Genomic DNA, 16,479 nt, shown 5'->3' on the forward strand with positions numbered 1-16,479 from the left:
TCATGTTGTAGCACAGGGTGCCTTCGGCATTGTATTACAGTATACAGTATGCCCACTTTATGACCTTCTCACTCTAAACTCACCCAGATTTTTTTTTTTAATGAGGTCTTGCTGCTCTAAATATCTTTTTTTATGTAAAATTACAGTTTTTAAAACTTAAGATGTCATCTGAAGATAACTACTGACTATTTAAACATCTTATCTATAATAATTGCAGCTATCACATCATTTACAATAATCCTTCTGTTCATACACTTGCGTCCACCACAGTACGTCAAAAACCAGTGCCATCATTGGTTGATGAAATCAGAATGTCTCCGAATGTCCAATTTCCATTGAGTTTTTTCCCCCAAATTTGTGATGACATTTAGTTAATTCAAATTGTAACACTTGCTCCTAGCATGGTGGAGATAAGGAAGATAGCACGGCCGGTTGATGTGATGTGTTACCAACCTAAGGTTGGTTATTTTTCAATAAGACCATGTCCTGAAGTTGATCTCATACCACAGAATTTTGCCCGCAACTTATTATTATTTTCTATTAATTAATGAACAATAATTAATTTTGTTTTATGAGCATATAAATGAAATGTGTTGGAACGTCTGCAAAACAAGTTAGTTCCTGTTATAAACAACCATTCCCTTGTCAAGCACTCCTTTTTTTTTCCTCCATCTTGAAGTTAATAAAAAAAAAGCTTGTAAAGAAACCAGAGAAACGGGAAAGCACAAAGTCCTCTGTCCTGATAACTTAGTGACGGTTACAAAGTACTGATGCCTGCAACTCCTTCCATAAATGTTAATTAAATGTCTCCAAGCTTCACCATTCAATAATTATATGTTCTTCTTTGTTAAATAACATGTTTTTCATCAGTTTATTACCAGGCTTAAATTATGTGGCGTGCCCACCATACAAGTCCCTGTGAAGTAGCTGTTTCTATAGAAACGATAACTTATTAAAACAAGAACATTAATATAAATCTGTGATTTGAACAGGGTTGGGAGGGTTACTTAAAAATGTATTCCGTTACAATTACAAAGTATTTCATAAAAAAATGTAATCTGTAAAGTATCACAATATGAAAGTAATATAATCTGATTACTTTTGGATTACTTTAAGGTCACATATGTAAATAGAGTCAAGAGAAAAGCAATATGAACTAAAATACTTTTAGTTAGAGCTTATTTTAGAGCATAAACATGTTCAGTGTTTGGATTTGTTTTAATAAAATAAGTAGATTTGTTGCTCATGTGAGTCACAACTGGCAAGAGATAACCAGAACTATAATCATGTAGCTGTCTATATTGTGTTATGTCAAAGCAGTGCTCCAGACAAAGAAAAATCTATTAAACAGCCATTGGCTCCTATAAGAAAAAACAAAAAAAAGCAAGCACCAAATGCTTTTTTTTTTATTATTTTAAGTGCCACGTAAGACTGAACTTGCGTTTAAAATTTTTTATAACACTTATTTTCAGTCATCCTGTCGTGTGGAGTCTGGCCTTTTTTTGCAGCGTCAACATTTTCATCAAAGTTCACTTAAAGTGGAAGCTGAACGTCTTGTAGATCACATGCTTGAGACACTGCTTGTGCTAACAGTGTTTTTTTGTGGCGCACTCTGCGATTTACATAGTCATGAGCTTTTTTATGCTTTTGACTATCGCCCTGTTTTCTCACGGTCTCTTTCTTGAAATGCTTCGTTCCGGTAATGAAATCCATCCCCCTGCTATTTCTCTGCCTGCTTTGGAACAGAAGTCACAAAACATTTTCTGTGTGCGATGAGCAGACCTGAGGCATGCAAATTCTTGAATCCAAGAAGTTTTAAAATGCCTTTCTGCACTTTTACTTGTGCGTTCATTGATTGACACGGAAAGATGATCCCCTGTGTCTCCGTCGTTTTCTCTCTCTCTCATGCTGGCACAACTGGAGCCTGCTTTTTTATTAGCAGGTGTGCCATCAGCGTTGGTGCTCGACAGAGATGTTGATTGTTTGTTTGAAAAATTCTGATGTTTTTCATTTTGACATGCCTTTTTGAGGTGGAAGCTGATCCTCGCTGTCCCCTGTGCGTATTTTGGCACTCTGGATGAATTTGAACTCGGTGAAACTGCCCCCCCCCCCCCCCCCCCCCCGACATTTAAATGCACAGAGTCTCATTGTATTACGTCAACACAACAAATTATATGATAGGCCAGTCCTCACAGAACATGCAATTAAAAAGACATTACATGCAAATTTTTAAAATCGAAACATTTCATTTCTTTGGTTTTAAATGGGAAAAATTATGATCCTGATAGTATTCCCATTTTTTTACAAAATGTACCTGTAATCGAATTGCTTTGTTTTTTGACATAACTGTAACAGATTACAGTTACCAGTTACATGTATTCCGTTACTCCCCAAGCCTGGATTTGAATTACAGCCAGCACTATTGTCAGAGCTGTGCTGCTGTTATAGAAAATTAATCTACACCTTTTGACCAATCACATTAGAAACTTCAACAGAGCTTAGGTACAAGTAGTATTACACTACTGCTTTCAGTAAATACCTAAACTAGTGACATTATCCTGTGATAAAAACATAGCTGTTAAAAATTACGTTTGTTTTTTTTTTGTATCAGTAATTTCATTCAATTCTTAATTTCAAATCTCAATTATTAATTGTAGCCATTTGAGGATGTTTAAGTTTAGCAGAATGGATAATCCAGCACGGAACATATTCAATGTCCACTTTATTACACTTTTTTACCTGTACTCTCGCTCATTTATTCAGTCAGCCATTCATGTAGCAACAGTGTTATGCCTAAAATCAAGCTGATACAGATCAAGAACTTCAGGTAATATTCATATCAAACATCAGAATTGGGAAAATATGATTTCAGGGAAAACCACAGCAGGAATCTGAGGCTACAGTAGGCTCTCCGAAACTGGACGGTTGAAACCGGCAATGTTTTTCCATCAATCTTTAACTGTCCATTTTTGGTGAGCCTGTGCCAAACTGTAACCTCAGCTTCCCGTATGGTTGGGATAGATTACTGTATAATGGCTTCTGTGCCATTCTGTGTAATCTCTAGAGATCTGTTGTGTGCAAAAAATGTAAGGAGATCAGCAGTTTCTGAAATACTGAAACCAGCCCCTCTGATACCAACATTGTATCAGCCAATTAGCTGTTTGTATAATCACATGAATGAGCAGGTGTATAGGTATTCCTAATAAAATGGACAGTGGACAGTTTTGTTCATTTTATTTTATTTTGTTCACAGGCCCCAAGTCATAAGTACAGTGCCCACAGCAGTCACGTGACCAACGTTAGCTTCATGCACAACGACAGACACCTGGTGTCGACAGGTGGCAAGGACACCAGCATCATGCAGTGGCGCTGCGTGGGCATGAGCGATCCTCTGCACAACTCAAGCACAAGAGTCCAGGCCCCTGTGGCTGTTGTACCCACCTCTTTGTCTATCACCAAAATGGAACCAGACACCAATACGCCACCCCCAACCCCCACCGAGCCCCTGGATGGCACCCCTAACGGACAGCAAGATGACCATGAAACTCTGCCTCCCCCAGATGAGCCCACTCCCACTTCCGATAGCACCGTGAGCCCAAAGGACAGTCTGGAACCAAGTGATGACACGGCTACGCCAAGTGATGAGGGCGCACCCTTCACTCCACCCTCTTAAAACCTGTGGCTGAGGTGATTAGCCCTCGCCTCCGTTCGAGTGCTCCACCCACAGGCACTAGGTTTGCTGTGAAGGTTCTAGCGCATGCACAGGGCCTCCTTAAAGTTTTAATCTTTTCAGGTTCTTTCTACCTTTCTTTCAACATGTGTTTGTATGTCGTTAGTCCAAGAGGGAGAAAAGAGGCAAAAATGAATGAAGTATCGCTGTTGTGTTGCCCATGAGGAATCATGCTTCGAGTACATAGATAAATGCTGTTTGAAATATGGAAACGAACACCTGCATGCCTGGATACACTGATACATACAAACACTACAGCAAACATGAGGCTTACTCCAACACACACAAGGGCACATACGAGAAACATAGTTATGACAAGGGTTTAGTAGATCATTGTATGAACGTTAAGTTGATAAATATCAGCCAGTATAATGCAAAATATAACTGAAATTAGTGAAATTTAATATAGGCTTATGTTAAGACTTTTAAACTAATCATTTACTCTGTTTTGTGAATAATGAGGAGTTTCAAAACCATTTTTTTGTGTGTGTGAAATGCCTGCATAGCATCTTTACCTGAGCCAAGAATATTTTGAAAATGCCAGGCAGGTAACACTGACTCACTGAATGGACTTAACTCACCCACTGGCTTCTTCTGCGCAAGTTAGCATCGATGTGGACAAATTTTAAGCATGGCATGAAGCTAATAATAAACGTTCATGATCGACTAGGTATATTATCAACATATTATCTCACACACACACACACACACACACACACACACACACACACACAGACACAGACACACAGTTTTTCTGAGGCAGTTTGTCCAAAGCCATTTTCTTCTGGACATTTTCTCCTGTGTCTCTGAAGCTCTGCCCAGCACAGCGTATGATCAGATCAGCAGGCTGTCTGAATGTCTTCAGCACGGATCGTCTTGCAGTCATCAGTATTTCCTCTGACAGACTTAACCTAAACTCCTCATACTCAACCGGCGCTTTTTTAGCCTGTATTCTAAATGCTGTTCTCTTTCCATTCAAGTTGCTTTAGATTCATTTTACGACTGTTTTTTTTTTTTTTTTTTGCTTCATTGTGTTCATTGGACTGATTTTTTTTTTTATCTTGAAAGTAGATTAAATGAGTCTTAAATGTGTGTGATTGTGTGTGTATGAGATCATGTGCAGATGTATTGCTGATGGTAGTTGGGTTTTTTTTGTGTGTGTGTGTTTTTTTGCGTCTTGCATTCCACAGGTGTTGGTGCACCTTCCTTTCCTCCCTCCCACGGAAACTCAGGATCACTCATTAAGGTCACCTTCCTAGTCAAGAGCGTGGGAGTGAGATCTGTGCTTGCTCTCCTTTCTCTTGCTCAGAGCGCTTCTTTCACCACTTCAGTAATGCATTGTGACAAAGATACTGGGTTAAAGGATAACATATTGAACAGAGTTTTGTATTTTAAACATGAGCTGCAACACAGCAGAGCCAGTCTGCAGTAACACTGTGGCTGTTCACACTCACTGTTGGGGTTTTTTTGTTCCCAGTTTCAGAGATGTTCTGTTTACAAATTCTAAAGAGTGATGCACCAAATCCTAACAGAAGATGCCTCCAACTTTTTGAACATAAGCCTGTGAATCTAGACCTGTTTTCAACATGCACTCATCACCTTCCCTTTGTTATTTATTTAGACCATGCAAATTGCTATGGTGTGTTTGCTGTCCAGCCTGTTTTTGAAGGAAAAAAATAGGATTGCTCATTCCAGCTTACTCTTATAACATCCTGCTCACTCATAACCTCCTGCTCACTCTTATAACATCCTGCTCACTCTGATAACCTCCTGCACACCCTTATAACCTCCTGCTCACTCTTATAGCATCCTGCTCACCCTTATAGCATCCTGCTCACCCTCATAACCTCCTGCACACACTTATAACCTCCTGCTCACCCTTATAACCGCTTGCTCACCCTCATAACCTCCTGCTCACTCTTATAATATCCTGCTCACCCTTATAACCTCCTGCTCACCCTTATAACCTCCTACTCACCCTCATAACCTCCTGCTCACTCTTATAACCCCCTACTCACTCTTATAACCTCCTGCTCACTCTTATAACATCCTTCTCACCCTTATAACCTCCTGCTCACCCGTATAACCACCTGCTCACCCTTAAAACCTCCTCCGCACCCTTATAACCTCCTGCTCACCCTTATAACCCCCTACTCACTCCTGCACACTCTTATAACATTTTACTCCTGCTCATTGCTATAACCTTCTGACCACTTTTATAACATCTTGTTCAGCTATAACCTCCTACTGTTTTTTGCTTCATGTTAAATCATCTTGCCTGCTTCTGCTCCATATGATAACATACTGCTCACTATAGCCTTGTATCACTGCTGCTCCCTGTCATAACCTCCTGCTCACTGGTATAACATTTTATTAATTCTTGCTTCCTGTTGTAACCCTTGCCCACTTCTACTCCCTGTTATAAACTCCTGCTCACTGTTATACCCTACATTATTCATGATGTAGCTAATATGCACTCATGTGAAAGGAAGATGATAAGTGTGTGTTGAAAACATTAATTAAATACAGGCCTAAACTTTTTCACAATACAATACAGGTCATCACTTTTCAAAAATATCTATCAAAAAAGCAACCTGGTTTCACATGTGTTGCTGGCGACATCTTCTGTACACTTGCAGCATTACAAGGTATTGAAAGGGATGGATGAAAGTTTTAGTATTGGCAGTTAAGAATGAGTATGTATAAAGGCATGAGGTCTGGTGGTAATGCATGATTTCTTTTTAAACTGTAGGAATAATGAAGGTTTTAGGGAGTATTAAGAAGAATGGATCAAATACATATGCGGAGTCATGGGGGTTTTATAAAGATTTTGGTATGTGAATGATGAACTTATGCTGTGTTTTTATGGTTGTGTTTTTTTTTTTTTTTTTTTTTTTTTTTTTTACATGGAAGCATTCAGTATAAAAAAAGTTCTGAGTGTATTTTATACTGGTCTAGTTGTAGGTAGTGTGCATGTTCAGGAAAGCCATTTCGGCATTAGAAGTGTTTAATAGATGGAATGTAATGATGAAATATGCCTACCAAGTCGTGCAGTGTGGTGTATTGCTGCAGCAGTGCTGTTACTACAGCCTCTCATCTCCAGCTGGTCTGCAGTTTTTCTAACCCTTTGGTTTATAAGGCTTTTTTGGAATTGCTACCATTTTTTAATGATAGTTTTTGGTGTTTTCAGAGAATGCCTCTGTTTGATTTCTATAGACCGATTTGAACCTGCTTTTGCTGTAATACTTAGCTTTAGTGCAAAACAGCACTGTTCCTTTGCTCAGGGTCAGACCTGGTCACCTTCCTCTCCTACTTTTGCCTCTGTGTTGATCACCTCCTTAACATTACAGCAAACTTCCACACATAACATGCCCTTGGTCTTTGTGACCGGGTGAGCTTCAGGCTAAGTTCAGGGATTTCACAGGCTACCATTTCCAGACACCATTTGTACATTCACATGTGGATACTATGTGTATATAATAGTTCCTCTGTATGTATATAACTCGGTGGGAATGCATCCTGTACAATAACTTGGCCATGTTCATCAAGAAAAGCCTTTTGGACAATTCTGCAATCGCTGGTGCTGCAGAACCACACTGAAGACCTAGCGGATAAGAAATCAGGACAAGATCTTGAATATGCAGCTAGAAAGCAGCTTTTATGTAAAGGGGATGTTCTTCTTGGACATGTTGATTTACTTGGAAATTCTTTGGATACATTTTGCCTCTAGGACCCTTACTTGTGAAACTGACGTATAATTTTTGCATCCAGTGACGGTGACATTCAGAACACTGTTACCTGACATTGGTGTGTAAATAAAGGGCCTCATTAGGAATGTTTCTTGAATGTCACGAGTGGCCTTGCTATGTGTCTTCTTTGGGAGAGTGTGGAATATGGTATTGGTAAATATATTGTAATTTTTTTTGGTTTTTGAAGAGGTGGTTTGTTTGATAACAGCGGGTGTGATAATTAGACGTACTTTTATATAATTGAAATAGTACTGTGGATAAATGCATAGACTTTTATTGGGAAGGCCAGATCTATGTCTGACATTCAGTAATCAGACTGGGGTTTTTTTTTTTCCAGTGGTCTGTATTTCTGGAGTGTTTCTACAGACATTTACCATATCCGTTCCTGCATGAAATGGCCTTGTATTTTTTTAATGGGGGAGAGGAAGAAGTAAAGAGTGAGACAATGCAAAACTGGAGTGGAAAATTAAAACTCTTCTGGAAAGGTCTGGATCCCCAGCTAGTGGCTCTTTCCACATTAGGAACCTTGGAATCAAATTCCCAGAATGCTGTCCCAGTTGCCAGTTTGCTTGATCAGATCCGCATTGGAAAAGAGGGTGGGAAAGGAGCCGGTTTTCATATAAAAGCTTTGTGACAAACATGATGAAGTTGGTTGCAGCGATGATAATGAAAATTATGTCAACAGATATGAAACTTTTTCTTGTAACAGTGTTTGAGCCAATATGTCTTTCATGCATTCCTGCCAAAGGGCAGAAAAATACTAAAGATTTTAGAAAATAAACATTCATTTTAAAATGATATGGTTATGTGTTTCATCTTTTGTTCAGACTCTTCATTTCAAATGTATAAATCTTAAAGGTGCTCTGGCTGTCCCTCTAGGGGAGCCCTTAAAGTAAATTATATACATTTATATAAATAAATATGTATTAAATAATTAATGTAAAATAAACATTAGTTGTTCAACAGTTTCTTTATAAATTGTACATATAAATTACAAGTTAATAATAATCAAATATAGCTGTAAACAGCAATGGCGGATTCCTCCTCAAGATTGATCCCACAGAATGTATCCCACAGATGCAACATTTATACATTTCAAAGAATTCACCAATATGTAAATAGTTTGGCCAACTTTTATTTAATTCCTTATTGCTTATCACCCTATAGAAAGACATGTATCCCACACAAATGTACCACAGTTCAAGTCTATCAGACCTACAGTTCATAAGGAGAAGATTTTTTGTAGTTTTAGACTGGAGAGTCCATCATGGCAGACTTCAAGGGTCCCAATGGCTTTTTTGTTCCCCATGAGAAATAAGGCACGTATACCAATTTTCAGACATTTTGGACTTATGGGGCAGAGGGAAAATCACATAGACTTTGGACATGGCCTGTAGTGCCACTTATGGGCTCATGCAGGCCATTTGTGGTGTTAGAGTTACTTGTGGCCTGTAGTATCAATGTGCCAAACCTTTTCAATCAATGGCAAAATTTAAGTTCATTTTTGTAGTTTTTCCACAGATGATCATTGTAGAGAAAAATCAGGAGTCAGTGAGAATTTTGGAGAATTACTTCGTGCTGATACAACGCTACTTTAACATTATTTTGAATTGATTCCTGCTGCTATAACATTAACTTGATTTACTCTGTGCTGCTATAACATTAATCTGAATGAAGGCTACTTTGGCTCACTCCAAGACAAACAGCGCCATCTAGTGGGCAATAAAGATAATGTTAAACATAATATAACGTATTATAAAATAGAATATTCCTTTAAATATCATTGTTTTTTGGAGATATGAGGTTGCCATCGCACATGGTAACATATTGTAGTGTCCTCTTTGTGTGTGGCACAGATAAAGTCCATAGGTTAATGTTCCATTGATTTATGGACACAAGAAATATGTGCAACAGTTCTCAATTCACCAATATTTAAATAGTTTGGCCAATTGTTTTTTTGATTCCTTATCACTTATCACACTATAGAAAGACATCTATCCCGCACATATGTACCACAGTTCAAGTCAATTGGATCTACGGTTCATAAGGAGAAGATTTTTGTCGTTTCTGACAAATTTTCAATGTACTGGAAAATGTATCATGGCGGACTTTATGGGTCCCCAATGGCTTTTTTGTTCCTGATGGAGGAATCCTAATAAAATAAATACCATACTAAAAATAAATTAAATCAATTACAATACCAAGCCATCAATAATAGTTACCTAATTTAGTTATGTACATGGCAGTTTCTATTCATTTCACACCAGTAGGGGGCCCCTTGTGACTGCCTGATACATAAACTTTTTTTTGCCAAATGAAAGTAGTGTGCTGTTTTGCATATTTATTTTAAAAATCACAAGGGGCCATCAGTGACTGCTTATAGCAAGAAACAGCCCTGTCCACAGAGCACCATGCATGCACATCTACTGACATTTTTTGGGAATAAACTCACAGGAACATGGGGAGAACATGCACAGAAACGCGACACAGACAGCAAGCCAAGCTCAGGATCAAAGCAAAAGTCCTGGAGCGGTGAAGCAGCAACACTTCCTGCTGTGCCATCATCAGCAGATCTAAAATTTGAGGCTTTGCACATTGTAATTATTCTATGTGGTGTGCTTAAATTGTGTTCGTATTTTTTTGTGTGTGTGTATGCATGGGTATGGATATGCATTCATTTATTGAATTCATTTATACATACAATAATGTATAATGAATGTTGCTGTCCTAATCATACTAAGTTTTCACTTCAAATACACAGTGGATAAGTAGTGCAATAGAATTTGAGGAGGTGTCAGTAGTGCACTTGGAAGGGGATGTGAGTTTACTGTGGACCAAAGCCAAACTGACTCAGCAAGACTGTCTGCACGTGTACAGCACAAATAAACAGACCAAAGTCTGTGCACTGAGGTTCTCTCTCAGCACAGGGAAAATAAACACACACATACAGTGCCCTCCACTAATATTGGCACCCTTGGTAAATATGAGCAAAGAAGGTTGTAGAAAAAAATATTTATTGTTTACCCTTTTGATCTTTTGTTAAAAAAAATCACAAAAATACTCTGCTCTCATTGATATCAAACAATTGCAAACAAAACCCAGGTTTATAAAATAATATCTTTGTTAAATATAGGTGTGCAACAATTATTGGTGTGATAAATTATATTTGGGATAGTAGCAATTGGTCTTTCTCATTGGTCATTATGTATGCGTATGTATGTATGAGGGAGTGTTCAGTAAACAGAGTCAGAAAGCACATGCAAGTCTAGCGTGGTTTATGACATGGTGATTGAGGTGGGATTTTAGCTCAGTGGACAGATTGATAGCATAATGCCCCGTTGAGTGAAGAGCTATACAGTCGAGGGCCATGCTCAAATCAAAGACCGAACGAATGGCCAGAGTGGAAACAAAGATTCATGCACTACAGAACAGCCACCAAACTATCATTAGAGGACTGCGATGTGTGGGTCACTATGAAGTGCTGATTCAGAAGATTGACGAGCACTTCATTCCCCGAAGAAACATGATATACGAACTTTCTCGCTTTCATCAGCGTTGTCACTGCAATGGAGAGACAGTGGAGGCGTTTGTAAGGGGTCTGTGCGAGCTCTCAGAACATTTTCGCGAACTAAAAGATGAATGTATCCGAGACAGGATTATAATCGGATTGAGAGACAAATCTCTATGAGAAAAGCTGCAGCTTCAAGGAACATTGACGCTCACTAGAACAATTGAAATGGCATGTAGCCACAAGCTCAGTAAAAACCAAAATGCTGAGCAAAGCAAAAGTAAATTGGAGGAGGAAAAATTCTCCAAACAAAATTGTGGAAGAAGAAGAAAAACTAGCTCTAACAGACAAAGAAAAGACAATGCTATAGAAATGAATGGAGTGAGAGGAAGAAATGCACAAGATGTAAAAAACACATAATCAGAGAGAATATCCTACCAAAAAAGAAGAATGTCATAAAGATTGGCCTTTTCACTGTGGTCTGCCACACTAAGACAGTGCACGAAGTGAAGATGCGGGGTCAGCAATGTTCTTAGGCTCTGTTCAAAGTGAGGATGCACCCATTCCACCATGGACTGTCGACATTTTCATGGATGGACAAATAATCAATTTCAAAATTGACTCCGGTGCGGACTCCACTGTAATGTCTGAGAAAAGCAATGAAAGTCTAAAGAACAAAATACCACTGAGCAAAACAAATGTTATACTGAACAGTCCTGGTGGCAAGCTGGAGTGTATGGGACAACTGAGAACCGGAGTAAGTGTGAAAAAAAAATAGGTACTTGATGAATGCATATGTGGTGAGAAGAGCTCATGTTAGAAATCTGCTGGGACATAGTACTGTAATTCAAATGGGGCTAAATAAAAATAATAGATGAAATAAGAAATAGTATGTTTTGCTCTTTGGGACTGATGGCATACAAACCAGTTAAAATAATGCTCAAAATATAGCGTAGCTGTACAGTTTCTATGTAGATTGTACACTACCAATCCCAAAGCTTACAAAGGTCCAACAAGAACTGGATAGAATGGAGCAGCTGGGCATGATTGAAGAGGTTTCTATGCCCACCCCATGGTGTGCCCCAGTCGTGCCAGTCACCAAAAGGAACTGAGACATTAGGATATGCATCGACCTTAAACGGCTGATTGAGACCTTTTTCGAAAAGTTTGTTCTGCAAACCTTGGATGGCATCACTTCCAAACTGGCAGGGTCTTTTCCAGTATGGGTGTGGTCAGTAGTTTCTGGCAGATTCCTCTAAATGACACCAGCAGTTGACTACTTTCAAAACCCCCTACAAGAGGTATTGTTCTTGTTGTTTGCCATTCAGCATAACCAGCGCTCCAGAGATATTTCAGAAACACAGGACTGAGCTACTTCAGAAGTATGAGAGAGTATGCTGCTACACTGACGACATCTTTGTATATGGTCGTACATGTGAAGAATATGACCATAGACTCGATGAAGTACTGAAGGCTATACATGCCTCAGGGCTGAAGATGAAGATGGAAAAATGCACCTTTTGGCCAAAAGGATCTGGGTTTTGTTGGACACAGTCTCAGACAAGAGGGTATCAGGCCCAACCTGGAAAAGGTCCATGCTATTCGGGACCTCAGAAAACCCCAAAATCTGACCGAGTTAAATTGGATGCTGGGTATGATTAATTACCTTTGCCGTTCCTGCCACACAGCACTACTGTGCTACAGCCACTGAATGAGATACTTAGAGCCAATGCAGTGTGGAGATGGGATAAGAGTCAAGAGGAGGCGTTCACAAAAGTGAAATGTTGGTGTGGCATATTATGATGGGAACAAGCCAACAGTCATCAATGCTGATGCCAGCAGTTACAAAGTAGAACATTGCTTCAAGAGCATGATGGGAAGATGCTTCCAGACAGTGGCCTTCTGTTCCCATACTCTCACAGCCATGGAGAAGTTTAACTGGCCATACATATACTCTTACTCAAGCCAATTTTTAATCACAGAAATGTACTTTTACTTCACTACTTTGGTGGCGTTCCTCTGTTACTGTTAAATATTAATAAATATATGTACTTTTAATAATTAGTATAATTATTATAATTATATTAATTATATACGTATAATGAGGTTGCAAGTCTTGCAATATGCTGTAGTGGTATGCATGCTATGGAGCCCCTAAGGGGACATGGTGGTGAAAAAAAGTATGAGATGGGAAATTTTTATATGTCTATGCTTTTTTGTTCGCTCGCAAAACTTTTGCCCCAGCTAACAATTTTGGTTACCAGAACTAATGTTCCCAGAACATTCCCAGAACATACATTTTTAAGGTTTGTTTTTGGTTAGCCAGGAAAGTTTTCTTTATGGAAAAAGAGTGTTGTTTTTAGGTCTGTAGAGTGTTCCCATAATGTCCCCCTAATATTCTCTTAATGTTCCCATAACATTCCCCTAACGTTCTCTTAACATTCCCATAACTTTCTCTTAACCTCATTTTCATCATTTATTTGTTATATTCATACATCTCTAATCATAAATAAAACAAATCTGTCTACATAAATAAATAATCAGCACACAATTCATGTTTTTGTTGATCCATTCTTTAAATAAAATAAAAAGCCATGAATCTCAGGACATTCAAAACAGTAAATATCATTTAATTAAAAAAAAAATAACCCATGAAAACCTTTTCATAAATAAAAATTTGCAAGAACACTGTATCATAAAAATAAATTGTAACTATATTAAAAATCATAAAAAATTGTAATTGTAACAACTTCTGATCCACTTTTCCACTTGAAAAATCAAGTTCACTTCTTCCACCACCGTCATCTGCAAATTTAAGAAAGAAATTCTTTTTAAAAAAGTCAATGTAAATTACATGTACAATAGATTAAAGGATTCATATCATGATTTATAAACGTTTTTAAACATTCATTATTTTGTTGATTGGGTGTAATGGAATAGGTTTACATGCTTTAATGTTCAAAAAACACATTATTTGTAACATACTGTACATTATTGAAGTACCTCTATTCCAAGGCTGCCTCAAATGATCAATTTCTCCAAAGCCCCTCCTTCCAAAAAGCCCAGAATGCTCTGATTGGCCAGCTGATCTGTTGCATTGTGATTGGCCAAAAACCTCAAGCATGTGTCAGAAGTGTAATGCCCCTTGGGTTAGCTTCAGCTTGCAAGGCTTCTAAATCAATTCTCTCCAGGCTTGGGGTGGGGGAAAGTGGGTTGAGTTGACGGCAGGCCGGACAGCTCCTTGGTCTGAGACGGGCAGTGGTGGTATGTGGAAGCAGGGGCATGCTCGAGCAGGGGTTTGTGAATGGAGGGCAGAGCTGGAGAAGATTACTGGTAAGGAATATACACCTGTGAGGTATTCTGTTAATGAATGGTCAGTATTGCAGTGTGCTGTGTTGCTTTTGTGGTTGAATGGGCACAAATCCCAGTCCAAATCTGGGAAATCCTTCCCAGAAGAGTGGAAGCTGTTACAGCTGCAAAATGGGGAAACCACTCCATATTAATGCCTTTGGAATGGGCACATATAGATGTATACAGAACTGTCATATAGAACTGTCCACATACTTTTGCCATACCGTGTATGTCAAAAAGTTACTCCTGAAAGATGGGGCAATTATAACTATATTGGACCTGACAGTAGACCCACAACATAAGTAGTATTTATTTCATACTAATATTTTATCTATTCATGACAATTCAGTGTCAATACTGTATATGAGTTACTTTTTCTAACAAATCATGCACCATTCTCAATGTGATATAGCTTCTGCCTTGTGAATCAATTTGCTATTTCTATATAGGTCAATAATGGTAGAATTAACATTCACCTATTTTTTTTTTTTTTTTTTGTAAAACAACTTTAAACAAGCTAACTATGTTACAAATGGACACAATTCATATTGTAATATTAATTTAGTGTCAGGGTTGACAGCTTTTGTTTTTTCCTAATGTAAATTTAGCTAATATTTTAAAACTGGCTCAAACATAAAAAGCTGTATTTAAGCCTGTTTATTCTGAGAGAGAGGTTGGTAAATGGTAAAGTAAAAATTTATGGATAATTCATGCATAATATTTGTTGATAATGTCTCGCAAATGGTAAGTGCAATCTGAATGTAGACCCAGCAAAGTATTTCAGCAGACCAAACCAAGTACTTGAAAAAATAGTGTAGCAGAGCTAATAAACTTATAAAACAAACTGGCTGTAATTCTGTGACTATTTTTTAAAATATATAAACCATTGTGGCTTCTGTAGCAGATCATCTGTCATGACTTATCCAAACGCATGCATTTATATAAATTATTTAGCTGAAGGCAACTCATTCGACCAGAGACCAGCTAGTTACGTAAAGGGGTTACAACATGATTTTTAATGTTTTCCTTTTGTTTGGGTGTGTAAAGTATCTGTTTGTGCATGTATAAGCGCTGCAAAATCCCAAAACTCATAGTCTCACCAAAAAGGATTTATTTCATCTAACAGAGAACAATGCTCCAGACCTGCCCGAAATGCGTAGTTCAAAGTCCAGATATTACTTCTGTAAATCCTCTACGTCATAGCGTGCATTATCAGCATAAACCCGCTCAAAGGCAGCCACAAAGAAAGAAGGCGCGGCTTCAGTGAATTCAGGCACCATGTCGCGGAAACACTGTGTTTCGGTGCGAAAGCAAAACCTCTTTGTTTAGCCTTCTGAAAACGAACTCAGTTAGAAATCAGCAGTTACTGTTTATTTATTTAACTCTGTTCCTGAGCAGTACAAACCAAGTGTTTACTTGTGCACAGCACATTGTACAGAGGACAGCTTCCTGAACCTGGGAGAGTAGAGCGCAGGCTATACAAAAAGGCTTCGCCTGAAAAGTGGGACGATTCCCACTTTGATTGGACAATCTTGTGCTTCTGAATCAGAACCTGTAATTGTGTACACTGTACTTTAGCTCATGACTTTATGTGAGTTCTCCCTCTCTTGAGAACACTGTGACCTTTTTCTTGTCTCCTCAACAACCCATATCACGGAATGTGTTGTTCTCTCCTAGTTTCTCTTATCTTGCAAAAACATGCTACTGATGTACCCACAGCCCCGCTGTTTTTACCTGGAACGATGAGCACACTGTTGCTGAGGCACCTGACTGTCTGATGATTTCATATACTCTCTGATATATAATGATAATGAGTCTTTATTAATCACATGTACATTACAGCACAGTGAAATTCTTTTTCACACACACACACACACACACACACACACACACACACATATATATATATATATATATATATATATATATATATATATATATATATATATATATATATATATATATATATATATATGCTCTTGTTTTTTTTTAATAAACTGAGAGACTTTGCTATCTGACCTTGTGTGTGTGTCTTATGGCATTTCTCCGGAGTACTCGAAACTGGGCATAGCTGTGCCAATGTGAAGGTGCCTTTTATTCTCATCCTAATCAATTTCATATTTGATATTTTCTACAGTTTT

General features: G+C 38.2%; 1 protein-coding gene and 1 long non-coding RNA gene across 3 annotated transcripts in view; one reads left to right on the plus strand and one right to left on the minus strand.

The window, feature by feature from the left end:
- Positions 1-8,277, plus strand: part of LOC128605396 (echinoderm microtubule-associated protein-like 4) — a 107,009-nt gene extending 98,732 nt beyond the window's left edge. For both annotated transcript variants that reach the window (XM_053620797.1, XM_053620796.1), the window contains exon 24: positions 3,254-8,277. In XM_053620797.1, the coding sequence (XP_053476772.1) occupies positions 3,254-3,673 (420 nt within the window). In that variant the 3' untranslated portion in view covers positions 3,674-8,277. The remainder of the gene's footprint in view (positions 1-3,253) is intronic.
- Positions 8,278-13,586: 5,309 nt separating this feature from the next.
- On the minus strand, positions 13,587-14,126 carry LOC128605398 (uncharacterized). Its single transcript, XR_008385547.1, has 2 exons — positions 13,991-14,126; positions 13,587-13,792 (listed from the first exon to the last, which is right to left on the minus strand). It is a non-coding gene; the product is annotated as an uncharacterized LOC128605398 (long non-coding RNA).
- Positions 14,127-16,479: the final 2,353 nt, after the last annotated feature.

This window comes from Ictalurus furcatus, chromosome 3 (genome assembly GCF_023375685.1).
Source record: "Ictalurus furcatus strain D&B chromosome 3, Billie_1.0, whole genome shotgun sequence".
Classification (NCBI taxonomy): domain Eukaryota; kingdom Metazoa; phylum Chordata; class Actinopteri; order Siluriformes; family Ictaluridae; genus Ictalurus; species Ictalurus furcatus.